Genomic DNA, 27,971 nt, shown 5'->3' with positions numbered 1-27,971 from the left:
TCTAAGAGATTTCTAACTTTTGAGCAAAGCAGCACTGCCCAATATTATCAAAGAACAGAATAGTCTGTAATCTTAATACACAATCTTCTGCATTTAAATAATCTCAGACCTTTAAGAGTCTCACAAAAGAATGTGCTCATCAGCTGCGTAAGAGTCTCAAGGATACTGCTACACCATAACTGCATGTAACAAAGTTGAAATCTCACCTGGATTCTGCAAGCACCAGGCTGAGAGACGCCCAAAGATACCAAAGAAATCATGAAGGTACTGTTTGCCAGACTGAGGAATCATTGGCAACATGGTTATTAGCACTAGGACACCTGTGGTGAGTACTACTACATCTGTGTCAGTCTGCAAGAAGGGAAAAAACTTGCATTAGTCAGTTAAGAGAGTTTAACTTAATTTTTTCCAAGGATGAAGTAAACACTGGAATCATCATCATGGAAAAAGTTCTCTACTTTGAATTGGTCTGAAACCTACCATATCTTAATGGACCAAAGTTACTGTCTCTTTCATCCAGAATAAATCTAAGAAAAAGATTTGAGATTCTTGCTCCTGTCCTGTCATTTGCCTCCTGCTTTTCTGTAAAAAAGACTTGACTTAAAAAGGGAACATCAACACGGTTCCATCAATTAAGTAGGAAAAAAAATATTACTGGTATGTGAAGCATCTTACGTACTACATTTCCTACTCCACAGAGCCAAGCACATGGTGTTCAGAGCATAAGAAACTGCAAATCTGATCAGGATATTCAAGGACGTTGGTCAATTACCAACACAAAGGTCAGAAGTTTTTCTATGAAACCTGTATTCACGCAAACTTACCTTTGTGCATTTTGCGAACAAATTACCTGTTGCATCAAGTTTTCAGGATGATTAACATGACAAGTTATATAAATTATTTGGTCTTTTAAATCTTCACTAAATTAAAAGCTAGCTTTTCTCAGCTTCAGAGGCTTCAAATGTGAACCAAAAAAAACCCCTTAGTACTGTTAAAACACTGAGACTTGAGGGAGCCATTGCTGTATGGCATGCAAGTGTAAACAATGCCTGGTTGATGACTCCAGCTGCTAAATATTTCATAAAGCAGTAACTCAAACAACCAGAACCCCCTGGCTTACACTGAGAGAAAGGGGTATGGTAGCAAAAATCTTTAGCTAGATGAAACAGTAATAAAGAACCAGATTTTAGGACGTGACACAGGCTATGTTTAAACTCTTTCCCAGTACGGTCCCTGCTTGCCTCACCAATTCAACGTAAGTTTTCCTCAGTAGTTCCTCTGCTTTGCCAGGAGAGGGGCATGAATGGCACAGGTAAGCCTGTGGCCAGATGCTACTAAGCTGGTCTTGGTATATCCCAAGAGCCTTCCAGGCTGATGGGACATAGTAAATGTTACGGATTTTTCTTCTTCTGCCTCCTCTATTCTCTTTATACTCCAGACAGACACCTCTTTACACTCCAGCATGTCTGCAGATAAGATGGGAAATTCTACTAATTCAAAGGGAATTTCACCATGGAATAGTCTGCTGTATGGCTCAGCTGCACTGCAGATGGAGCAGCGTATATCACCATCAGCTTCACCAATGGCTCTTCGTCTTTGACTTCTCTTTAAAAGTTGTAGTGAACTTTAAATATCCCTAACTCAAAATTATATAGTGCCAGATGCTGTCAGAGACAGGACTGTCAGTAATAAGAGGAGCAGCACAGAGTATTCAGTTACAATTTTTCCAGTGTGCCTCTGTATTTTCTCTCTACTCACAGCTTAACTAAATGACATCAAAACAGAAAATAAATGCCTTGCATTACAAGTATGTATGCTTACTTCAAGTGTACAAGTGTTTTAATAGACAACAGTAACACAGTTCTTACCTTGAGACATTTAAGTAAAGAAAGTAGGAGAGGTGCTTGAGAAAGCTTATGTTTCCAAGATGGTTGTCGTCTTATCACATGTCCCAGTAGAGAGAGAATGGGTAAACGGGTAGCAGCTTTGCCCATATATTCATTAATTTTGTCCAGAAGGTGCTGAGAGAGGATTTTAGAGTGGTAGAAAAAGGGAAGTTTTGTTTGATGAAAAAGAATATACATCAGTTAAATATATATATTAAAAAAAAAAAAATCTATATTCACCAGTTTGCTATTGTCAGTTGTAGAAACTAAGGGCATTTTACAAATATACAGGATCCAAATATTAAAAATCTCGTCAACCAAAGTAAAAATTTCTAGTGCCATTCTCTCAATCTGTTTAAAGATGGTTACCTGCTCTAAAAAAATACTCCAATTGTTTCAGGCTAATAAATCTAACATTCAACAAGCAGCAGCATTGATGCAAAGAACAAACATTATTCCTCAAAATAGTAAAATTTCAGAGGTTCTTTGGTAAATCATGCCAGTTTAAGCAACCCATGAAATGGAACATTTTAAAGATTGAAAAAAAACACCCTACTTTTGCTAAAGAGATACTACATGTCTACAACAAGGTAATTACGTATCAGAATGTAAAAACAGAATACAAGCAGATACTATTTAAATGCTTCTTTAATTACCAAACTAAAATTTGCCATAATTAACAGCAGTAGTTTTTTGTTTATTTTATTTACCTTGTCATGAGGCTCTTGTAGTGTGGACAGTATATGCAGTGCCTGCTGAGAATTGGTTTCCAAGTAATAGTCTACCAGGTTGTTCACAAGCATAGGTCCACGGTCTATCAGTTTGTTTGCAACAAGACAAAAAAACATATATTCTCAATATACAAGAAATGAAGCATTTATTACAGGAACGTTGCCCAACTTTGTGACAACTATTGCACAATTTATAACAAACTAGTACCTACTGTTTCAGACCTTTCAGAAAATGAGACCTCTCAGCTATGTTCACTAGTTCATGACCATTCAAGCAATTACATTGCGTTCAGTAGGAAAGTAACCAGTGTATTTTGATTTGTTTTGTTGTTTAAATGAAGAACAATTACTGAGGCACTGCCTAACCTTAAAAACCTAGATGAAGCTAACTGCAAGAGTGTTTTACCCAGCAGGGGCAAAGAGTTCAGGAGCAATTTTATATTCTCTCCCTTCAGCATAAAGAACAACCTCAGGGATAAGGAGATTAACAATGCTCTCGTTCTCTGAAAAGGCACCATCAACATAAGAGATGCCTTAGTAGCAGAGAGCATTTTTTAAATGAAGTCTGCGTCTGAAGTTTTGTTTAGGGTCAGGTTTTTACTTGTTTGTTCTGAACAAGCAAAATCCCACTAGTTCCCATAATGGGCATGACACCCAATTCTTTTTACACTTGACAAAGAAAGCGTCATCAGCCCACAACTTGAGGTTACGCCCCAGAAAAATCCAATCATTTTATAACAGCATTTTAACAATTATTTAACAAACCTTCCAAGAGACATGCCATTAAGCAAAACAGACTGAAGAGAACCTTCAACCCTTAAAGCAATTTAAGTCCCAAATACTAAGAGTTTCCTTCAAGTCACATTTGCAAAAGAGTGTATTTGATAGAGAACACCATCACATTATTCTACCTTTGTTGGTGTAAAAGCAAATCCCTACCTCCAATAACTTTTAAGGATACATACCACAAATGAGATTATCTTTGAACGCAGCTGTTATGTCTTCCAGGACACCCAGACTTGGAGAATCCAGCATTGAGAGGAGCTCACCAACATTTCCTTGTTGTGCCATGATGCATGTACTAACGTGAACGTGGAGGTTAAAATTTCAGGAAGTTCCTCATTGGTGCCTCTACCAGACTAGAAGCAAAAAGAAAACAGATAAATGAGCTTTCCTTTTTCCCTTTCTATCTTAGATTTCTTGTTTCCCTATTTCTTTTCTGCAGTATTGCCCATTTAACAGTTTTACACTGAAAAGATTGCTAGAACTTACACACCTGCAATAAAAGCTGTAAGAGAAAATGTTTGTTTGTTTTTAAGACATGAATCTATCATATGGAAGACCTTGGATAGTGTACACAGACTGGGGACTGTCAAACCGTTCTGTTTCAGGAGGTTTATTTTTTTATTTGCTCTCCAGGTAAGTCAACTAAAACTGAAGTTTTGAATAAAATGCAAATAGCTCCCTGGAATCACTCCATTACCATTTTCTTACAGCAATTCCTCCTCAACCAACGTTTCAAGCACTCCGCACAGTAGTCTACACTCTGGAAGAAATATGCAGCTCGAGATCCTTTTCCACTCCTGTGGCTAGATGAGAAATTCACTGCCCTCGGCTTTCCATTATTGCATGCTAATAGATCTGTGCTTTAACACTTGCAATATGGCCAGGTTGCAGCTGTTCAGAAACTCAGTTAGGGTTACTACAGCTGCCGTTGCTTGGCCATCCGTGCATACTAAATTACAAGCTTCGCAGCACAACATACCTCGTTTTCACATGTAGAATCCGTGCATTATATATTAAAAACCCCAGAGTGCACAAGCTGTATAGATTACTACAAACAATACTGTGCAGATTAAATGGCTCTGGTCACCTTCACAGTACTAAGGAAGAGTAAATCTAAACTGGGGCTTTTTAGGTGGCTTCCTTCCATGTAGCAGTGAGGGAAGGACACAATTATCACACCTAACACAAAATGGATTAAGTTATCGTCCACCCATAAGAATCCTATGCTGAACCTTTCCAAGTGGCAGAAAGAATCTGGCTTCACATCACACCAATTTTGTCAGCAAGGGTTTCTTCTCTCCCTTCCTTCCAGCTAGCATATATTTTTCATTTCCTATATGGACTGACACATGACCAAGTTTACATGCAAGGGTTTTTTTTTTTTACTGCAACTGTATATACTGCACCTGTTCTGTGGATGCGTTGAGCTTCTGTCTGCAGTGCTGTCAACCACACACCTTTCATGATCACTAATAAAGAAAAAAAGCAGGAACAGATTAACAAAAGGTACAAATTATCTCTTCCTTACCAAACTGTGTATATTCAGGACAATGCTAATTTTTTTTTTTACCAAGAACAGCAGAGCTAGGTATAAGTCAGCTCTCTCTCTGAAAAACCCGAAGAAGCGTTGCACAGTTGTCCTTTCTGCAATTGCCCATAGGTTAGGCTGTGCAATGGCCTCAAACTAGATGGCCTTCACAACAGGATTATAGCTTTGCACTGTGAACCTTAAGAAGCCGCTGAAGAGTTTTATTTATGGTAAGTAAAATCTTACACACACACACACGTCTTCTCTTATCACACCAATTTCTGACTCCAGAATAATTACTCTAACTGCCTAAGTCTCCAGTCAAAACACTGTTACACATTAGCTAAGGACCATATATCAGTGTTCTATTTTAGGAGATAATGCTCTAATTACTTATATATGCATTATTTTCCTGAGAGCGCGTGTTTGACAGAGTTACTGGATGGCAGGAGTTAACCCGTCTACTGGCAAACTTCGTCATTTGCAACATATCACTTCCTAGTTGCAAAGCTGCCCAAGGTCACTTTTATTAGGGACACAAGCCATCAGCTTAATTTGGCACTGATTGCAAATTCAAAGGTGATAACATAGCACCACACACACCACAGGCATTTCTATAGCAACAAACTTTCTTAAAGGCTTTCAGTAATCGCAGTGCCAGAACACAAAAACACCCTCGATTTTCGACGATCAGAGCTGAGCAGTCCAAGTAAGATTTCTGTTCCTCTCCCAGCAGCCAGCAGTCTGCTAATGCAAGAGCTGAATGCCATCTCTTTTTGCATCCCGTGCTGGCAAGACCTTAAAAACTGCAGATTTAAAAACCGGCTGGTACTATAAGCAAGACTTTCAACTAAAGATAATAAAATGGAAACTTGGGGGTGGGGAGAAGAGTCACTTTTTACTGAAATGCATAACAGATTCCGGTCTGCTTTCCAAAAAGATTCGGGGTGGGATTTGCTGGTTTTGTGGGTTATTTTTTTGACTCTATATTGTGCAGACTTCCAAGCTTCAACTTCTTCCTCAAGGAGCTTGCTGTTGAGAGGGGAAACAACGTTCAAAGAGCAAAACCATCCATTCCAAAAAGTTTTAAGTCACTCATCCGTGTACCCTAAGGGGTCAACCTCCTACTTTGTTACTCATTTTCAGGAGTCAAGGCTTTGTTAGTTTGCACGAACCACACTGACAGTAAATTTGTTAAATTCCAGATGTATTCAGATACCCTGAACACACACAGCCCCAGAACACCAGTGCAGAGCCCTACGGGGATATGGTTCCCTCCCAGGAATCTTTTCTTTTCTGAGAACGCTGCCTTTGAGTCCGACAGGGCTTGCTAACAAAGGTGCCTCAGTTTCCATCGGGTTACAGCCTCAGTTATGGTTAAGCAAGAGATTCACCGAGCAACCTGAATTATTGTCTAAAGCCTTGTTAACAAAAGAGATACACGACCACACCCCCAGATCAGCTGCAAGCAAAACCTGTTCTAAGAATTAAAGCAGCACAAACACCAGTCTCTGGTTTTTGTTGTTTTACCCCATCAAGACCTTGTCAACACTATTGCCTTTGTTCCCCCACCCCACTGCCAAAGCAACTGCATGCACAGAATCACGGACTCCTCACCACAACCAACACTTTTATTCCTTATTTTTATTTTTCATTTTTATTCCTGTGCTTTCAGTCAGATAGGAAAAATTCAGATTTCAGTGCTCAGCAGGTCAAAGGATTCCAAACTTCTCACTATTGGCCTGATGGCCCACACGAACACCACGATCAGATAAAAGCGAGGCTGACAACACAGCCTTAGTTCATGGTAACTACACGTGGAGGTAACTAAGAGCTTCCCAAGCTCCCTAATTCAACCTGGTGACTCCAGTGACCTCGTGCCCATAAATGCAGCGTAATCTAAATGAACTCGTCTATCAGTCAATTGCGTGCTCAATGTGCTTCACGTGGACTGAAGCAATCTCCACTCCAGAAGGCAGCATTCAAAATATTAAAAGTATTCTGACCTAGGTCAGAACATGGGACAGTATTACAGAGTCATTTCATTAAACGCAACGTTTATCTGCTGAAATCACATAAAAACGGTGCAATGTTGTCACCCCTCTACACACAAGCAGTCATGTTTTAAAAAGACAAATCAGTTTTCTTGATCCAAGATCTCCTTTGAGACTGTCCTTTGTGAGGAACGGATTTGAAGTCCTGGCTCCTCTAACCTAGTACTGGGACCACGGTGCCCAACACAAATGAACAAACCAGGGAATTCCAGCAATGGTGTTGAACTGTCACACGTCTTCTTTTCTTTTTTTTTTTTTTTAGGCAAAGACAGCTGAATAAGTAGTTTACATGCAACAGGCATTGTACTTAAACACTTAAACATGAAAGCACCACGCTCCGGAAGATGGAAGCGCAATTCCCAGGAGCCGTGGTACCTGTGATTTGTGAATAATCCCATCAGTAATTTGGGATGGGATTTTCAAATCCCATAGATAAGAAACCCAGGACAGACCACATCAGGGAACTTCCACTATCTTGTAAAGCAGTGAGATCACCACTGAAAGCCCTGGTATTTTGCATCTGGGATTGCTGTAACATCCGTGGTGAACTGGATCACCCTGAAACCTTTATAGCATCGCATCACGGCCACGTCTTTCTTCTCAAACACACGGTATACAAAATGAACCTCTAATTCTTCCATCCCAGGCTCTTGCAATCATTCCCCTATTAGAAGAATTTCCACATCCATGCAGCCACGCTTTTAACTGCCAGGATTAAAACAAAGTAAGTAACTTTTCCATGCAGTCTGAGGCACTGACTCTTCGCTACCATTTTTATTAGTTTTATATGAAATATCCGAGGGACTAAGTAGTAAAGACTGAAAAAAAAACACAAACATTTAATTACCTTTTAAAATGCAACATTTTGGTCTCACTGGAAGACACAAACATCAACAGCAAGCTTCTCATTCCTATACTCAAGGCCTTTTATAAAAACAAATTTAAAGTATGAACTTTAAGTACCAACACTTAAAGACTTCAGAACCAGCTTAAAGGAATTGAAGGAGAAACCAAGAAGCAAATAACCAATTCGTTGTTTTTTTAAAAACAGATTTTCAGAAGCTAATTTAACCACAACACAATATAGTTAAGCTGCAAACTCAAGAAAAAGGGGAAGACTGCATAAATATTCATTGGAACTGGCTAAACAGAGCATGAGATAACGGAGTATTTCAAAAGATTATGACTTCTCTAAGTATTTCTGTCAAGAGATGTTCTTCAGTTCAGTGTATTTTTATCTCAAGCCAAATGAAAAAGCAGCTGGTAGTGCCAGTTATGTTTCGGTGAGGGGTGGGGAGGAGGGGGCACACTCAGCACACGCACATATTCCTCCACAACGTCCTCAGCACTCAGTACAATAACCCCAAAAACACTTGGTGGGGGGAGAGCAGCGTGCATGGGGTCAGCACCAGCAGTTATTTCATCCCTCTTCATTAACCACATGTTAAATTTGGGACGTGCAAGGAAATGGTTATTTACCCCCCACCAACGAGGGAAGAGGGGGATTTTAACAACATAAGACCACTGCTGTCAGCACTGAAGTGAAGCCAGACCTCAAGACTTAATTTTTTCCATCTGATTTCCCCTGCAGGCAATTCAAGGCCCACAGGTATTGCTTTGGCAGAGGCCATGAATGAGGAGAGAAATGTTTTACGGTGACCATTTTTTTTTTTAAAGCAAAATTCACTGAGAAAGCAGCCCCTCACGTTCAAAACTTTGAAATGCTCTGCAGTCATAAAAGGATAAGCCTCCCTCCCTCCCATCTGACACACCAGAATTCGAGCCTGTTTTAGGTTTCCTAGAAATATCTGATTTTGTAATTTCTTCACAACTAAACGTTACTGCCACAGAAGTGACAGTGCCTGCGGAAAACAAGCAGTGAGTGAGAACCAACAGCAGGGACAAAAAGCCATGGTGGCAATAGGGCAGTAAGCAGCTGATCACACCCCTGCTCACCCCCTAAAAATAACAGCCCTGATCAATTCAAGCCTCGGATCTGATGGATCATTACAGCTGGCAATACAATACATTTCATTTATTTATAATAATCCCAGTGCCTGCCTTCTTCTAGTAGTCTGCATTTTGCTGGTTATTTTAAGATCTGATACAAGATCCCACTCCTAAACTCAGTAATTATTTTATAAGATAATTCATTAGCACATTCACCCTCCTGTACTTTGTTACAGGTGCTTAACTGAAGCAGGAAGATCACAAAAAAAAAAAAAAAAAAACAAAAAAAAACCAACACCCTCAAATAAAAAGAGAGAATCACATTCAGCATTTTTAAAGATTCTTTTGAAACTCTGCTGTGCCAATACATTACACTAATTGCTACCCATCAAACTTCTGTCAGAGGGAAGATTATTTAAAAGCAATGCATGCTGAAAAAAAGCCCAAACACAGCAGAGCTTAACGCTTAACCCTTTGGCAGAAGCCATGCTAACAAGTCGGTCACTAACCTGAAAGGGAATTGTTTCAGTTCCTTACATCCAACCATATATATTAATGGCAAATAAATAAGAGCAAGCACTATTTTTCAATGCCAATTTAATTAACTGTACACGAGGAAAATAGATTGAACGAAGGAATCTTTTTAAAGCCATGAACAGGTGAATGGAGAGCTCTAGATTTCACAGCAACACAATGGCTGAGGCTCCTAAATCTCTGCAGCACTGTTTTTTTTTTAGTCTTTTTTTTTGTTTGTTTGTTTTTGCCACCAAAAGAATCCTTTAAACAAATTCCAAGCATTATGCTGCAATTCAATAAACCTTGAAACCCTGCAAACTAACAAGTGTACTCAGTCAAGACATTTTAACTACCCCAAGAATTACAGCAGGCGTTGCACACAACACAGAACCAAATGATGTCACTTTCTTAAATTAAAACCAAAAAAGAGTAATACCCAGGGAAGTGATGGCAGCTCACTGATTTAAGAAGTTTGCTCGGTATCTTAATGTGATACCCAAAAACACGTCTATGCTACCAAGGCAGGCATTATTACTTGTCTTCAGGACAACTATTCAACTATGTAAAAACACAGCAGCTACATGCTATACCAACATCCTAAGTTGCAATATTCTCGCAAAAAAACACACACCTGGCTACAACATGCCATAGAAATCTGGTATCTCTGCCTTGCTTCCACCACTGAAGAGTGTATTGACTATTTATTTGACTCGTTTATCATGGAAGATATCTTTTCCAAAGAGCTATGTATGTGTGTGACTACATCTTGCAGGCTATTAAAGTCAGTCTCTGTAAGAATGTAATAATCACATCAGCAGCTTGCTTCAGATGTGACAAGGTATCAGACAGTTGTAAGAGTATCAGGGATTGGTACAAGTCAGTGTCCCAGCAACCCAGCTCTAAGTGGGGCCAGCATTAAATGAGAAAGTTACTGAAGGTAACTTGTTTGTTCCAAACACCAGCACATCTGCAATCGGGCAGTACATCCCACCTGAGAACCTTTTAATAAGGCTGCTTTTTATTAGTCACCGTAAGAGTAAACTCTCAGGTAACAGAGTCAAGGAGCTGAGATTGAAAAACAGCCAAAGATAAAATCATTTTAATTAAAGCCTATCTCATGACACATTAGATATTCTGACTGTATTTTCATCTGACTAAGTCGGTATCACCCCACATAAATACAATTTAACCTCCTGGTGATGAGGCTGGTAACTAAAAAACAGAAGAGGTGGGGTGTTTTTCTCCTTGTTTGTCTGCTTTTTGTTTTGTTTGTTTAAACAGAGTAAGGGATTTTAAATCCTCGGTTATAAGCTTAAACATAACTTAGCTCATTCTGATAAGCAAGCAAATCTGGTGCCTTACTGCTGCTTAGCAAAGTAAAATCAACTCTGGACAGACATATTCCCAGTGCCTGCACTGATTACTAGGACTCTGGGTTTTCAAATATTCTGTTGCCAGTTCTCTGCTGCTCATACACATAAACTGAGGAGGGTCTGACGGGTCCCCTACCTGATGGGATCGCTTAAGTAGTGCTTCAGGTATGATGGATTCCTAACAACTTGCCAGGAAGGCAGCACTGGGACACTACACGAGCAGAACAGACAAAGAACGAAAACCTCCTGCGTTACCGTCCCCTGGAAGGTTTTGTGCAAAAAGCAGCTCTGGAAAACAGTTCTGCAGACAAAGGCTGATCCCCGTGTCTGTGGGTTTTGAATCACATACTCCTTTAAGGCATGTGTTTTTCGCTGACTGCCTTGTAAAAGCCTCATTAGAAGAAAAGGGAGGGGGGGGGCGGGAGAGAGAAGCAGGGACTAACAGGCAGCACCCCGACCGCCTGCCTGCCTGCCACAGAGCGCAAACTTCCCCGCTGCCCCCTTCCAACTTCTCGCTGACAAAAGGTCTCCGTGCACACGTAAACAACCCCCCGGCTTCCCGCTGAGCCCACACCAAGCCAGAAAAACCGAGGAGCCCCAGCGGGCAGCGGGAGGCCCGGGGGGCTGCCAGCGAGGCAGGGGCACCCCGGGGCCGCCTCAGCACCCGCGGCCCCCTCAGTAGGGCTGGGGGGGGGGGAAGGGGGGCGAGCCCGGAGCCCGCTCCTCAGCGCCCAGAGCCCACAGTTGAGGGGGTGAGGGCGGGGAGGGACAGCGGGACGTGACGGGGACAGACGGACAGGGGGACAGCGGACACGGGGGGGGGACAGGGAGGACACCGCGCCCCCTGCCCAGCCTCCCTCCCCTCATCTCCCACCCCCCCCAAAGCCCCGTTAAGTCTCCCCCCAGCTCCCCCGCCCTCCGTTGCCGTGCCCCCCGCCGCCGCCCCGCCGCGGGGGCAGGAGGCGGCCGGGCGCTCACCTCAGCCCCTGCCGCCCGCCGCCGCTCCCCCCCTCAGGCCTCCTCCGGCCCGCAGGGCGCCGCCATCTTGGCCCTGCCTCCCCCTCCCCCCCCTCCCAACCAGTCAGCGGGCGGCTGGCGGATCGGATCCCTCCGCCGAGAAAAGTAGTCCCGCGCCGCCCCGCTGCTCCTCTCCAGGATCCCCCGCCGGTCCCTCGCCGCCCCGCTCGGGGTGTTCGCCCTCAAAGGGGTTTCCCCCCCGGGGTGCGGCGGGGAGGGGAAGGGAGGGAGAGCTGAAAAGATCCCTGCGGCGGAAGGATCCGGGAGTGATGCGGCTCGGCGGAGGGGGGTCGCGTGATCCTGGGGGCGGGGCCTCGGAGGGGCGGTCACGTGGGGCGAGGGGGCGGGGCCGGGCGGCGGCCGGTAAACAAGGCCGGGGGGGCGGGGAGGGGAGGGGGGCGCCGCCATTGGGGCCGGGTCCTGTCAGCGCCCCGCGCCCCTCAGCGCCCCAAAACCGCCCCCTTTTGCCCCATTTCCCCGTTGTTCCCCAGGCAGGCGGCCCCGGGGCCGAGTCCTCACGCAAAGCACGGACACGGATTTTTGTTTTTATCCTGAAATCCAGCTCCATGGCACACCGAGTCCCTCATTCTTTTCCCTTCAGATCTTTGTCCATCCCTGTAGAAATAAACAGGGTTCAGGAGAAATTAAATTACCTCAGGGAAGGCTCTGCAGCCTTCATTCCTCAAAGCCACTCAACTTTAGGCTCCATCTCAGCCCTCAGACCCGTGGGGTCTCAGCACTCCTCGTCCCCCACATAGGGGAGGTCGGTGGGGACACCGGCAGCCCCCTGAAGCGTTGGGGCCAATTCCTTAATCCCTCGGACCCATCCTCTGCTGCCAGTGGGAATTACAGGCACTGGATTTGCAGAGCAGAAACTAGCTATAAGAAGACACAGATTAGAACCCTATCACAGAAGTTACCGGTTGAATTTTAACTTTAGATGTGCTCTTCCCCCGCTGGCATCCCTGCAGGAGCGAGAGAGTTCCTTTGTGTTGCACCTGTAAGGGGTCATCCCGCCTCTGGAGGAGACAGCATGTTTTTAATCTTGTCCTGCCTTGTGCAGTGCAGTTGGTATTTATTGCAGTCTGGACTGAGAGATGGTATTTTTTTTTTTTCCTGCTGTGCAGACAACATGTTTATTTAATCTGCCACAGAAAAGAGTGGAAATTAGGATGAGTTTCAGAAAGGAACCGAAAGCAATTAGTTGTGTTATTTTAGTGTGACTTAATTACTATAGCATTAAAATTGACATAGAAAACATGGATGCTGCAGGAGGGGATGGCTGCTAGATTTTAAAGGGAAGACAACAGCATTAGAACGGGCTTGATGTGTTATAATTAACCTGTTTATTCTTACTGAGTTATGCATTTAATAATCTATTTACTTAGGATGCACTAGAGCATAGGACATGTAAGAAGAACTCACAGCAATACACAAAATTAAATTGTCCTCAGTGGCAAGCTGAACTAGCTGTATATCCACCATAGCCCATGTGGGTCAGGAACAGCACAAGGTTCCAGAGTCCAAAGAACCTCTTTGTCTGCCAACACTGAAACAAGAAGAAAGAACAATAAAAAATTATATCAATACAAATATAAAACATGACTGACCACATGGGGCCTGCTGAAAGGGCCTTCTAGCTTAAATGCATCCCCAACACACTTTGGTTTTTCCCTCCAGTTTGTATAAATCACCTTTTGCTATTGATTTAGTTGAAGAGCAGAGGTGTTAAGTTTAACAGGAACCACAAACAGAAATTTAGGCAAGAGTAAGATCACAACGCACCAAGGTGGCAGCTTTCCCAACTGTGTTCCCATCCTGCAACTATTTGGTGCATAGGAACTCCTGAAATAAAACAAAGGAGAGAGGATGAATGATTGCTGAACCAGTTATAACAGTGTGCCCATCTCTCTTCAGGCATTCTAGTGTAGTGATAATAGTACTAGTCATGGAGTATCTGTGCCCATTATCTCAGGGATCAATTTGTATGAAACTGATATGGTACAGTTTGTTTGTTTGTTTTCAGTTGTTTCTATGGATAGAGTACTGAAACTAGGAGTTGTGGCCATCCTCCTTCTCCAAATGATTGTGCCCAGTGCTCTTTGGAGCACCTCTGAAGTCAGCTAACTGGCGAAGTTTTACTGAACAAGCTATTAGATATTTTTCGTGTGTGTAGAACTAGCCTTTTGTAGGATTTTTTGGTGGCTGACTTGGTTTTACCATCTCTTGTTTAAGAGACACTTTCTGCAGCCAATTGCACTTTATGTCAACGGGAAGTCTGTGCTCAAGGTGCTGGCAGAAGCCAGCTCCAATGTTTCATAAAAAAACATAGTCCTTTCAGCAGCTTGTCATTTTCCTGTTTTGTTTAATTCCTGTAACTGTCTTCACATGAAACCCTGAAGCTGCAATGTACATCTTGGTTTTCTGTTACAATGCTTGTCTTTTGTAGCGGGAAATGTAATCCTTCAAATGCCTGTGTTTAAGAGGATGCAAATCAGCTTGCTAGCACAATGCTTTGGGAACGTTTCTTTCATGCAAAACAGCTAGATAAATAAGGAGGGGAAGAGGGAAAGGAAAAAGGGATTGTTTGCTTCCATAAACAGCAAGAATTAATTATGCTCAGTAAATGACAGATGGGCAAAGATTAAAATCTGAATCTTTCTCAATTTGGGTGAAATCTACGCTCCTATCTTCGAGTTGCATCAAAACCCATTGCACAGCCTGTCCGGTGCCATGGGGCAATGCGGTGTCCACGCAAGGCACGACGACAAGAACTGTGACTTGTGGCTGTCCCAGCAGAGAGCGCTAAGGCCCCCTCTGCCTGCTCACAGCCAGACACCAAATACCTCTGCAATGAATCCCAAGTGGCTCTGGACCGCATCTGCTCCATAAGGGGATCACCATCCTGCAGCTGATCCTGTTGCACGGCAGAAAAAAAAAAAGTTATTGTTTCCTGGTGCTCTCACCACACTGTGCTACAGCAGGAAAAGCGACCACACGGAATCCTAGCGTAGTGCAACCAACTGTAGAAAAACAGCGACATGCATCTGAAGGCTTACAATGAGCAGAAAACCCCCGTGACATAAAGGCAATTGTCTGACAGCAAAGTCCAAGCACTTGGCAGCTGGGTGTGTGCTTGTATATATAAACCTCTCAGAAGGCATCTTTGCTGTTCAACCCATGCACAGACCGGGCTGTCAGTGCAGGAGGGGATAACCAAGGGCACACACAGCATGTCAGTATGCACTTGCACGGTTGGGAAATTGGTGAAAAATCAGAAAACAGGTGAAATTGAGGAATTACCTTTTTTCCCCCCCAAGCCTTTGGGAAGACCAGCTCTCCTTATTTGTCTCCAAACAGGAGTTGTGTCCAAGGATTCTCCAAATAAAATCACTGCTCCTCACCTCCTGTTCTAACCTTTACTGGAGAATCACCAGGTGACATGAGAAAAGTCACTGCCTCTGTTCTGTGTCTCCTTTTTTCACCCTACCTTTGCAGGGAGGTTTGGCAGTCAGTTACTTCATACTTGCAAACCCATTTTCAATCCCTTTCTGAAAGCAAGCGATAGAAGAACAAATTCTTATTATTGCTCTTGAATTGAAGAGCTTTTTGCAAAGATCCTTGTTAACGAGCTTTCTTAAGTCTATAATTATATCCTATATACAGCTGTATATATAGAGAGCAGTGCTTAAAAAATGTATGAATTGCACACACGTATAGGAAAATGAAGGGTGATTAACACACATCTTTTTCAGTTCTTGCTGTGAAAGCTCTTATTCCTTTTTCCTTGGAAATTGACGAGATAAAAGATCCTTTCTAGTATATAATAATTTTGTGCATATGTGCTATATGGTTTTGTTTATGAGACTGAAGTGAGTGTGTGTATGCGAGACAGATGGTGTGTCTGTTTGTGAAAGATATGATGTGTGGATAAATGTGTAAAAATATAGATTTCTTTAAAGCTTTTTTTAAAAAAAAAAGAACAAATGCCTGCTTGATACATAATTTCCCTGTGTCATGCTCATTGTCAATATGACAGAAGAGTGTTCCTGCAGAAAGCAAAGCTGCCCCAGAAAGTTAAGGGTGCTGCCCCTAGGGTTTAGAGCTGGGCATCGTGAATTCTCTTCAAGTTTTCAAAGTCCTGGAAAGTTTTGATAAGCAAATACTTTCTGGGCTCTGCTTCTCTATTGGCTGTTTCTTCACCGCCAGATTTTGACACAAATAATCTGATTGAAAAATCAGGGAGGGGAACAGGGGCAAAAAAACAGAGAGAAAAAAGGAGAAGTATCTATTTCAGCAGACAGCAACTAAGTGAAAAAGTGGAAGAAGGACTCCAGCGAGAAGACAACGTTTCACTGGGGGCTTGCCTGGGGAGATTGAGGCAAATCCAGTAAAGCAAAGTTCCCTAAACAGGTGATTTATTTATTCTTTTAAACACTTCAAATTTCAATGTTTAACTCCTTTCTCTGATGTGTTTTATACTCTTTTTCTTACTCTTTTACTCTGTTTGCAAATATGTAACATGTTTCCCTGTGTTAGTCACTTGTACTGAGCATTTATGGTAATGGTTTATGTATATCAAACAGGTCAAACTTTTAAAAATTATATGCCATCTACTTGCTTTATCTTCCTACATGGGAAAATGATAATAGAATAAAATAGAAAAGATGTGTCAATGGTCTCAGACACCTGCATCCCAGCAAGCTACATGCAGCAGGCAGTTTCAAGATGTAAACTTTTGTACCTGAGCATTGAGGATGTGCTGTATTTTTTCCTTTTAATTGCTCTTCTACAGAGCCAGACCTATAAATTCAGAAAACAGCACATCTCTACTGCCATCAATTAATTTATGCCAATTTTCCTAGATGAGAATTCAGTCTCTCCTGGTTAGGATTTTTGCTTCAAACCTGTCTTTTATGTTCTCTCTCCATCCTTTCTAAGTATATGCTGATTAGTGTAACAAATTTTTTAGCATATGCAATTAGATATTTATAGGCATACCTCCTATACTACCAGGCTGGTTCAATACATTAAGCAGGAAAACAAATGGTTTACAAGTTCACAAAGTAAGCATATGTATATATTAAAGGGAAATAGGATTTGTTAGATTGTGCTCTACCAGTCTTTTTATCCAGGGAAGCTTAAGGCAGTTTGCTAAAGCTAGCGGCATTCCCAACGTCACCGGGAGCTAAAGGAAGTTTCTAAAGAACAAATGCTGCAATTTTGTATTCTAAACATTTTTTTTTCTAGGCAATAAAGGTGCACAAGCATTTCCATTGCACTTCTCCAACAAAATTTTCACCGTAACTTCCAAGCTTTGGCATGATGTCCATTTGCCCAGTCTTACCACAAGAATGAATAACGTTCTGTGCATTTTTCCACTAAAAAGCCACATTCAAATTACTTGCCCCAAGTAAATTAAATTTTACAAGCATGGACTAGTGGAGGCATGATTAGTTTTGTTGTAAAGAACTGAAATTCTTTTTGAATATGATTTAAATTTAAAGAGTAAGGAGTCCACTAAATCTCTTATTTGGGCTCTTAAAAATTTCAAACATGGGTTATGTTTTGTTTTGTGCTTTTTACAAAAATATAGTCTTCTGACAGACCCGCTATTCTTTATTTTTGGTAGCTTCATTTTTGCCAGAAAGAGCAGAAAAAAACAATACTAAAAATTAAAAATAAATTAAGCAGGAGGGAAATAAGCCTCTTTTGGTCTAAAACTTTGTACACTTATCAGCTTACCTGAAGCCATGTATCAACTTTAATTTAAAAATTAAGTATTTCCTCCAAGTGCAGTGGGGAAAAGGGTTTAATCTCTGCAATTAACCTTGTCAATTTGAAAACAGGAATACTCGAATTTAGAAGGGCTTAAAGAAAAACGAGTCAGTTTTAGAATGGAACTTGTGTTGCAGATTGGGTTCCTGATTCAGCATGGCACAATCCTGTTCCCAAATACAATATTTTGGATTATGAATTGTCTCACTGAAGGAACCGCTGACAGAATGGCCCCGTAATGTAATATAGAGAGAATACTGATTTCTTCTAAATTGTATCAAAGGGCCCGATCCTGTGTTTTTGGGTACTGCAAGCTGCCATGCTCAGATACTGGATTCCGGGGTTCAGGAGGAACATAGGACATTAGGATTCTGAAGACAGAAAACACCCCATTAAAATCAAATAGACACTTTTGATTTGGATGCTCACCAGAGAGCATCACTGGGGTTGAAGGAATTTTGAATTAGAACACAGAAGAGGAATACACAGGTGCTGGGTGCATTTTCAAATCTGGCTCATGCACCTGTAGCTGGTAAAAACAAGCTCTTCACAGATGCTTCAAGTTAGGTACCCAAAATAATGAAGCTTTTTTTTTTTTTTTTTCCTCCCCTGGGTTGTTTTGGCTATCTCTTCCTCAGAGCAGATTACTACAACATTATTATACAGCTACAGGAATGGCAAATGAATAAGAGTGTCAATTCCAGCTGGCTATTGATGCTATATTCTCTACTGAATCCACGAAATGCTGTGCTTGGGTGTTTTGGGACGACATTCTTGCCCAGGCAATGAACTCCATTGTGCGGCTGCCAGACCAAGTGCTGCAAGGGCTGGCAAGAACAACCTCCATTAAAAAAAAAAAAAAAAAAAAAAAAAAAAAAGTGTAACTTTTAGCAAAAGGTTGAAGCTAAATTCTGTTGGAAGCTTCAGTGATTGTTTAAGCAGGGGCTGCTGTCCATAGCACTACTGTCCCTATGAAATACAGTTAGCTGCTGGTAGCAGTTGATCACTTGCGACTGATAATGCTGAGTTTCAAGGACACAGTATTTTTTTCTCTCCCAATCTGTGCTTCTAGCTTTCCTCTAACTCGGTTGTGTGAATCAAAGAGTCCAATGCAGTTGTTAATTAACTATGCTTTGGGCACCCAGTTCCTGTTTTCTCTGTGAAATGGGGCGGGGGAAAGTAACTTCCTTTTGCAACGTTCAGTAGTGCATTAAAGATCGTGTTGCTCTGTAGAGGCCCTTATCAGCAGTCAAGATACTGGCCCAAATTTGTCTTTTACATATGCTGGAGCAAACACATCCAGAAAAATCCCATTGATTCTTATGCAGCTACGTCCAACCAGCATGAGAAGAGAAACCGTGTTTAGCACCTTCATGTACTTAGTCCATGGGCACTACAGTAAAACACTGCAAGATTACTCATGCCACCCACCTCCAGTCCTCAAATTTATCTGGTGAATGCCTCAGGGTCCTCCGGCTGGCGGGCAGGGACAGCAGCTCTTCCAGGAGGCAGTGCAGTGTGAGTGCTTTCCTCGTGCATTCAGTTACCTGCTGCCAGAGCCTCTTCCTCTGTGTAGGAAGCCCAGGGAAGTTAACTGGTTAATTCAGGCAGACAAATCAGATGTCTAAAGCTTGGTGGTATGAATACTCTCCATTGTGGGCACAGTCCTGCCCACCAGGTGGGAAAATCCCTCTGACATAAGTGGAAATCCCATGTAGAAAGGGCTTGTGGCAGGACTTTAATCTGGGGCACGTCTATGCTGCCAAGTGCAGCTCCACACACAGCTGTCCCACCTGGTACTGAGCCCCTCCTGCCGTGCCCTCTGAGCTGAGCACTTCTGCTAGGATGGGAGGCTACCGGCTGGGCAGGGCATGTTGCTGCAAGGGCTACGGCCATCACCGAACACTTCTGTGTGAGCAGGATGGGCAGAGATGCACTTTATGATACTTAGAAGGAACCCTGTGAGAGTTACAGCCCTGTAAATACAGCGTTGGACTTCAGCGTCCCTTCTCTCTAGTGCATGCTCATGGTTCCTTCTCAGTACTTTGTCCTCTTGCTAAAATTAAATTAACACATCCACTCTTGGCTTCTGTTTTCTCAGATTCATCTCAAGCCACATGTACATTTCTTGGAAATAGATAAAAACAGGTGAGTCATTGCAGGAGAGAAAATGGCTGAAGTCACATACGAAAGTGGGAATCCTGGACCAGATTTATAAGGCCAGCTAGAGCTGTAATGGGATTTCTGAAGGTTCTGGGGCTGGTGAACACCTGGCTCCCACCAACGGCAATGGGCTTGGCAACCTACCTGTCCACAGCAGGCTTTGCTGTGTGAATTCCCCTCCTGTACACGTACCCATAGCCGCAGGCACCATCATAAATCTGGCCCTCAAAGCCTGAAGTGAAGCACCACTGAGCTATGTAATTATATTTAGCATACAGGGGTAAGGGCAGGCACTTCTGAACCCGAAGGAGCAGCCAGAGCAGACCTTTTCCATCGCTGGCTGTCTGGGATTTCAGGAGCCCACGCTGCTCTGTCCTGACTTACGTAGACACCTCACATCATTCCTACTCAACAGGACCAAACATTGTTCTTTTTTAGTAAATAAGTGCACTGCATTTCAACTGCTCCCAGGAAAAAAGAAAAAAAAAAAAACAAGCAAAAAATAACAATGCGCTTGCCCACTAGTAGAGAGCAAAGACTGGCTGCTAACTTTTCGTATGAAATATAGCAAGATTTGCTTTTAGTGCTACTATCTCAAACAGTTACAAGGGAAAATGCAAATGCATATGCAAATAGTGCACCAGCTGATATTGCCACGCACAGCATCGAGCCTGTTGTCGTACTGTCTGCACGAGAACAGTTACTAGCCACGGGGAGCGGGCACAGGGCGGGCTGGGTTCTGGGCAGTGAAGATAACAAATACATTGCAAGAGAATTTGGGATGATTAAATTTCAGCATTTTATGCTTGTCATTCCAACGGTCTATGATATTTGAGTCAGATCCAAAAGGTAACCTCTCGCACCCAGCACTTTGGCTCTGCCTCTGCTTGACCAGTGTTTGCCAGCCACAACACAAAACATTCAAGCTATGGCCAACGAGAAGGAAACCCACCACATGTTAAGGCTGTGGGGATTTTCCATTGCATCTTTCCCGTTCTCGATGGTTTTACTGTGATTATTATTTGGATGGCAATTTCGCAGAGGAGCCAATGCCACGGGTGGGACTGCTCTGTGTGCAAAACCCCTTTCTGAAATGGGCGCTCTCCAACCAGCAGTCCCCACTGTTCCCCGTGAGAGGACAATCTCACAGAAGCAGAGCAGAGAACTGCATGCGAGAGATTCTGGATTCTCACCTATCCCTGCCACTGAAATATTTTTGGTCTGTAACACCACACTCTTTAAGCATGCCACCATTTCTTCACCTCTGTCTTCACAGACAGCAGTAATCCTTTGCCTCAACCTAGAGGTGGATTGTGAGGGATTATTTATTTATTTATTTATTTTACGGAGCATAATATGATCTGCAATCCCACCTTCAATCTGCAGTCCCATCTCCACCTTAGTGGCAGAAACTATCTGGCAGTAAGTTATTCTGCTCAGCCCCTCCAAAGCTAGGTGTTTTCCCCAAAGTTAAGACCCAGCAAGCGTCTAAGCCCAAGCAACCACTCCCCTCTCTTCAGCTGGGTGGGGGGACCTTGGAGATGACCTATCTGGCTCCCCAGCAGAAAGGTTTTTATTTCTCATCACTGCTGCATACACAACTGACGTGCTGTGGGAGCAAGCAAGAAACTACCCCACAAACCAGAGATTTACCTGCTGTCATTTCATGTTTCTGCCCAGGCAGTGAATGGAAAATGCCACGTTCCTTTTTGGTGAAGAGCAAAAAGGCTCATACCTACCACCAGCACCGCTTTGTGGAAGATGATCTGCCTGTATTCACGTGGGATCCAATCTCCTCTGCCTTCACGGGTGAGTCAATACAGCCACTGGGCTTGTAAGAATACACCGGGGCAAATAAATTATGGATTAAGCAAGCCAAGGGAGTAGGATGAATGAGCTACAGAATAACTAAGGGTTTCCATACAGGGATGGCAGTCTAAATACTAGGTTATCCCGCACCTCTTTCTTTAGGACAAATCCATACTGTTGCACTGAAAATAAATTTAGATCCTCCCTTTGTTTCTTGCCGGGCTGCTGCTTTTGTGATTTCAGAGACAGTGCAATGAGAATCCTCCACACTGGTATGCTTTGGGCAGACACAAGCATTGGAAACCCTAAAAGATCACAAGGTTTCTGATGGCCAGTTCTCCACCTGTGTGGAAATTACACTGAGAATCCTGCCTTTTTCTCTGTTCTTGCTCCAGTTGTTGATTCCCACCTCCCTTGGGGGGAGATTTGAGATACCAGATTGCTGCGAGGAGTTGGTCACATTTGGAAGGATGTCCAACCTCGGGCAATTAGCAGCTGGGAAAAGAGCTTCTGCTTGGCTGGCATTCTACAAACTGGCAGCTCTGCCACCTCGATCTCTAACCCACTGTGTTCAATGTCCACATCTTTTATCTACATTTTCTCTACTTCAGTGTGTTACCACCTCCTCCTTGTGACCTGCAAGGAAGGTTACAGCTAGAACGAGAAGATACTGGTGATAACCTAACACTGTGAAAGGAGTCCTGCACCTTGCACATGAAAGGCTGGCTGCTACATACCAGATCAATACAAACCAACAGTGTTTCTGCCTATGCCTGCTGTCCTACCCCTGTCTGTTCATGCTCCCCCAGAGACATCCATGCAACAGCATGGCTAGGACAATTATTTTCTTCCTTCAGGCACCATTCAAATTTTCTTTATTCAAATCTAGGATCAACTTACCCGTTGTTCTGGCCCTGGCTGTGGAACTAGAGGCCAGCCCTATGACAAGTTTGATTGCAGAAAAGAGGTGACAGTCCAATCTCAATTCCTGCCATTAGTGTTTATCTGCAGCACAAGAGGGCTTGGACAAACAGATGGATGCTGCTCTTCAGCAGAAAGGCAGCACACGTATCGGACCTCTCTTTTAAATTCTTACTATGAAGTCTATTTCTAACAAGTGCTTGTTGGTCTCTTAAGGGCTGGGACAGGCATGGAGAAAGGTGAGTGTGGGCAGGAGACTCGGCTCTGTGGGCACCTCCCCTCTCTGCTTCCCTGCTCAGCTGTTCATAAATTCAGGTTAACAATACTCAGCTCTGTTGGGGGGGGGTTGGGGAGGTTAATAAGTTAGTGATTGTTAGTTACCCTCATAAATGAGGATGTTTTTAAATAAGGAAATTATTCTTACAGTGTGGCCTTCTAGGGTTAATTTGCTCTAGTTATATAGGGCATCAAGTGCTCTATTATTTCTTCCTGTCTTCCTCTGCCTTGCCTCTCTTATGCTGCTTGGAATTTCCCTTTGTCAGCAGTGGGCAGACCTTGATTGCCACGCTGATTGCACCGCTCTGCACTGATTCGGGGAACTGAGCGTGGACTCACGTATCTGAGCTTGAGTTCACAGATAAGTACACAGACCACCTTACCAGGTGGTTCTCTTACAGGGTTCATGGGGTGGAATAAACTAACCATGACACTACTGTGATTACAGCCATAGGAGACAAGGCATCAGAGGATGGCAAGAAACAGGACCTAGACTGCGTGGTTCCAAAACAAGAAAAGGACCCTTCTGAACTGAAAGAAGAAAGTGTCCCCATCCAGCACCCGAGCAGGATGCTGCCAGGACCTTCAGCTCAAGGTCTGCTCCCCAGGGCCAGAATTGCCAAAGAGGCCAGGGCTAGGCTGGTTGGCTTATGAGGCCTCTGTGACTGGGTCCAGATTTTCAGTAAACGGCAGCTCTTATTTTGACCCCATTGGTTAAACTTGTCCCAGGCAGAGCTCATCAAGAGCTTTCTGTATTTCCCCTTACACTTCTGGCTTAGATCAGCATCTCCCTGAAGTACAAGGCTATCATTCCCAGCAAGCGAGCCTCTACATCTCAAGGACTGGTATAGCTGTGTGATATGGTCAAGGCTGGTGTCCATATGATGCTTGTTCAGATGCTAGTAAGGGGGTTAATACTGCCTAATACTGCCTTAGCATCTCCTTCCCCCTAAAACATCCTCAGACTGAAATCAAAGTCTAAATATGAAATTTGTACAGGGATCAGGGTTTGAGTCAAAGAACAAGAAATTTGCAACTCCCAAGGTCATTAAACAGGCAAGGTATCTGGGGAGTTGTTTTTTTTATTATTTTACTGGTATCCAGCTGCAGGCATTGACATGACACTCCCTTCTCCCTCTGCTTTACCAACTCAGAGATGACCATCCCAGGTCTGCAGATCAAAGACTGCACTACCCCGACCAGCACCCCTACCTTCTACAAAACTGGCTTTTCTTGGGACACTTTCCACTTACCATACGGCTACCGACAGATGTCTTCCACCATGCAGTCAGCCCTCCTGGAGCACCCCGTCAGCCTGTACAGCAGCCACCTCCTGCCAAGCCCCGAGCCCCCTCTGGATTACAGCATGCATTACTCCTCCGACATGGAGACCTACCACTGTGTGAAGTGCAACAAGGTGCGTCATGGAGGAGAGAACCTCAGGAACGAGGAGGGTCGGGAGTAGCTTTCATCAAATACATCAGAGTTTCAGTGGCTCGCCTCAAGGTGCAATGCATGTGGCTTGAAATAGGTGAATAGGTGCCCATTTGTTCTCCTGGCTGAGGACGAGGGTGCTAGGAATCACGCAGTTTACATGGCCTACGAAAGGAAAGAAAGAGAATGAATTGAAATCAAAGATATAGACAAAACTGCCTCCTGGAAAAATCACTGACATTTTGTTTTTCAGGTATTCTCCACTCCCCATGGCCTGGAGGTCCATGTACGAAGGTCTCATAGTGGGACCCGGCCCTTTGCTTGTGAAGTATGTGGCAAAACCTTCGGGCATGCTGTAAGCCTGGAGCAGCACACCAATATTCACTCCCAGGTGGGTAGCATGGTTCCAGAGAATCAGCTCTCCAGAGCTGATGAGTGCTGGGACCTTAGCTGTTGTTTTGTTATCAGGGAAGTGACTTTCCTAGGTTACAAGCAGGATGGCTTTCCTTCAGCACCCAGTGGCAATGCTAGGAGCTCTGAAAACCACAGATCATAGCTCTCTTATCTCTCAAGTCTCAGACTGTCCTTAAAATGTCTCAGATTAGGAGGGGAGGATGGTTGCTACTGCTTCTCAGGTGCCTCACCTTCTCTAAAGGGTGCAGGAGTCTGGATCACAAGATGCAAGCCATTTCCATAAGTAACAATCCTTTCATCCTCTTCATATTAGCACATCAGCCCGTGAGCTGGGGAGATTTGCTTATCAAATCTACTATAGTCAATGATTTAACAGTCCTCAAGCTCTGTCACATGTTCTGCAGCTACCAACTGACACCCCATGATTTTCTTCCTTACCAGGAAAGAAGTTTTGAATGCAAGATGTGTGGGAAGACATTCAAGCGTTCCTCTACCCTCTCCACGCACCTGCTGATCCATTCAGACACGCGGCCCTACCCCTGCCAGTACTGTGGCAAGCGCTTCCACCAGAAGTCCGACATGAAGAAACACACTTACATCCACACGGGTGAGAAACAAAATGTTCCCAATAAGCAAATAAAAACTGGAGTCCACCAGGTCCATGTACACACAGATCCCAGACACAGAGAAGCTGTGCTGGCGATGTGTCCAGAGGCACTAGGAAATCAATCTTTGCTGTCAGCTGAAGCTCGTAGCATCCCTAAGATGCGTGTCCTCTGGGTGACAAGGAGGTGGCTATTGTCTAGCCTCTGGTTCTTCTCACCCTCTGCTGCTGGAGGAGAGTGCAGACACATCAGCAGGACAGCCGGGCTGACAACACTGGTGCCTAAGCACAGCCAGTCAGGCCCGAGTCTGCTGAAAGCTAATTTATTTCCACCATCTGCTAATATCTTTCTTACCATCTTCTCTGCCCTGCAGGGGAGAAGCCCCACAAATGCCAGGTATGTGGCAAAGCCTTCAGCCAGAGCTCCAACCTCATCACCCACAGCCGCAAGCACACTGGCTTCAAGCCCTTCAGCTGCGAGCTCTGTGCCAAGGGCTTCCAACGCAAGGTGGACCTACGGAGGCATCGGGAGACCCAGCACAGTCTCAAGTGAAGGACGACTCCAGGTCTCTGCTGGAGATCCCGCTGCCAGTGCCTGCTCCATGGAAGAAGACCCTCCCCAGCACCTCCATTCAGCACGGGGCTGCCCACCTCATTAAGCTTGTACAGATTCCTGCATCACTCTGGAGACTAATGAAGTCAAGGCTTTGGTGTCCTGGCACCCCAGGGCCTTGTACATCCTGATACGTGACAAAGGAACTCGTGGGAGCTCTCACTTTTTAGTTACAGCAGGTACTAGGGCAGAGCTGACATCACCTGCCCAAGTGTAAATCCAGAGGAATTCTTTAAAGGTGGCTGTTACTCTGGATTTACACTGTGAGCAGAAGTCAGTTGGGACCAGCAGTGAGGTGGGAATTCCTGGATTAGGGGCAGCAACAATCTGTGCCAGGCTGGTGCTGTAACCATGTTCTGCTCTGATGGTTAGCAAGATAAGGCTGGGGCATGCAAATAGACTGCATTCGCTGAGCCGTGCTCAACCTAGACAGGGCTTCTGCAGAGACTTGCCCAGGTCATAAATTCTGGCAACAAACACCTAAAATCACTTTCTTTCAGCAGAGCATTTACTGTGATCAAGTGACAAATGAACTGTGTTGTATTTTTAACTTGGAGTGGGAGGAAAATAATGAAAAAAACTGTTCCTATCCCTAGATAATAACAGGGGACTCTGAATGTATTCTACATCCACACCTTACAGCAAAGATCCAGGGGTTAGAGGCAACCAGGAGAGCTCCAGGAAGAGCCAGGCCCCAGCACTAGGCATAAACTAATAAGCCCTGTGTCTCACTATCACACAAGAGAGACTGGCTGCTCTCAGAATCCAGGCTGCTGTGTCCCACAACATTTCACTGTATGCAGGACTTACTGAATTAGATTTTTCTTGGGCAATCCTGTGTCACTGCATAGTTGGAAATGACCCTCGAGTACTGGTGTCAAGGAGCAGAGCAGTATGCTTTCTGCCCCTCTTAAAAGGGGAAGTAGCCTAGCCCATACGCATTGGCATAATCTGAATACCTCACAAATGTTACACAAATAGCAGTGGCACTTCCTTCTTCATCCAGGTCTAGAGGTTGAAGTAAAGCACTGGAACAGGTAAAGAGCTAGCTCCCCTCCAGCCTCTGCTACGTTCTCAGTATATAACTTAGGGCAAGTCACTGCACTGCTCTGACTTACTTCTCCACCCCTCTTGGTGATGGAGTCATTCACTCAGGTTTGTAAAGTCCCTTGAGTTCTTGAGAGGAAGGACAAAGTATTATTACAGCATTAAAAATCATTAAAAAGAAGTGCTTTCAGTTACATGGGGCATTGTAGCAGCGCACAGACCACCCCATAACAACATCCCTGAACACAGGCATTGTGCAATGACACCTGGGGGAAATGGCCTGGAGAAATACCTATTTCACGGCAAATGCTTATTGAAGAAGGCTGCCATCATGGGCAAAAAACAGTCCAAGTGGAAAATTCATTTATTGGTAAGAGAAAAAAGGCCTCATCCTGCCCTCAGTTACACTGCTGTAAATCCAAAGCCATTCTCCTAAGATCTACAATGTACTCGCCCCTGTTTTTTGCTGTGCCTAAGCTGTTCGTCATTAATATGCATGCTGGAAACTCAAAACAGAGTCTGTGCTCCTGGCTTGTCCTTGCACACTGTAAATATATATTTATACTTATTCTAATGTATATTTTTATTGCAATACACCAGACAGTTACAACATGTACAGGCCTGCTGGGATTTATCTGATAAATCTGTTCCTTCTCAGTAACTGAGCTAACACGGGGTATTTTGTGTTAAAAACATTCATTTCAATAAAGTTTTGTACTCAGGGAAGTTTTGTTCTGGGGATGCCAGCAGTGGGGCAGAGTGGAAAAGAAGGGGGACAGCACAGCACTGCCCTCGTGGTCAGCTCCTGCCCCGGGGCTCTGACACAAGAGGAAATCAGGATGGAAACCCACATGCAGAACAGCTCAAAGCCCAGGAGCAAAGGACATCTCCTCAGAGGTGGATACGTGCAGAGCCCCACACGGGCAAAGAGGCAGCTCCGCAGAGTGACAGGGAGCTGCTACAGCCACACCAGGTGACAGCATTGCCAGAGCCACTCTGTTGAAGCTAAGCTGTCCTGTGCAGGGTTGTGCCAGAACCTGGCCAGGGCATGGACCCCAAGGGAGGAACCAG

The 27,971-nt window shown here is 44.0% G+C and overlaps 2 protein-coding genes across 7 annotated transcripts in view; one reads left to right on the top strand and one right to left on the bottom strand.

Moving 5' to 3' along the window:
• TSC1 (TSC complex subunit 1) overlaps window positions 1-12,517 on the bottom strand; it is a 29,651-nt gene extending 17,134 nt beyond the window's left edge. For 3 of the 5 annotated variants that reach the window (XM_068656845.1, XM_068656848.1, XM_068656849.1), the window contains exons 1-6: window positions 11,803-11,939; window positions 4,810-4,872; window positions 3,583-3,756; window positions 2,597-2,700; window positions 1,869-2,021; window positions 207-351 (exon numbers count right to left, since the gene is read on the bottom strand). In XM_068656845.1, coding sequence (XP_068512946.1) covers window positions 207-351; window positions 1,869-2,021; window positions 2,597-2,700; window positions 3,583-3,688 — 508 coding nt within the window. In that variant the 5' untranslated portion in view covers window positions 3,689-3,756; window positions 4,810-4,872; window positions 11,803-11,939. Of the gene's footprint in view, window positions 1-206; window positions 352-1,868; window positions 2,022-2,596; window positions 2,701-3,582; window positions 3,757-4,809; window positions 4,873-10,960; window positions 11,152-11,802; window positions 11,940-12,494 lie in introns of those variants that run through there. The other 2 variants (XM_068656846.1, XM_068656847.1) reach the window with 2 other exon arrangements.
• A 3,525-nt stretch (window positions 12,518-16,042) lies between these two features.
• GFI1B (growth factor independent 1B transcriptional repressor) lies at window positions 16,043-27,631 on the top strand. 2 transcript variants are annotated; one of them, XM_068656875.1, is made up of 8 exons: window positions 16,044-16,254; window positions 19,721-19,767; window positions 21,463-21,591; window positions 23,237-23,383; window positions 23,943-24,205; window positions 24,476-24,613; window positions 25,078-25,243; window positions 25,615-27,631. In XM_068656875.1, the coding sequence occupies exons 3-8, from the start codon at window positions 21,477-21,479 to the stop codon at window positions 25,791-25,793; spliced, it is 1,008 nt and encodes a 335-aa protein (XP_068512976.1). In that variant the 5' UTR covers window positions 16,044-16,254; window positions 19,721-19,767; window positions 21,463-21,476; the 3' UTR covers window positions 25,794-27,631. The 2 variants fall into 2 exon arrangements, with proteins under 2 accessions (XP_068512977.1, XP_068512976.1); XM_068656876.1 differs by lacking the exon at window positions 19,721-19,767 and having other exon boundaries at window positions 16,043-16,254.
• Window positions 27,632-27,971: the final 340 nt, after the last annotated feature.

Source organism: Anas acuta, chromosome 20 (assembly GCF_963932015.1).
Source record: "Anas acuta chromosome 20, bAnaAcu1.1, whole genome shotgun sequence".
Taxonomy (NCBI): domain Eukaryota; kingdom Metazoa; phylum Chordata; class Aves; order Anseriformes; family Anatidae; genus Anas; species Anas acuta.
The sequence above is the reverse complement of the archived record's forward strand: the minus strand, read 5'-3'. Positions and strand labels throughout refer to the sequence as shown.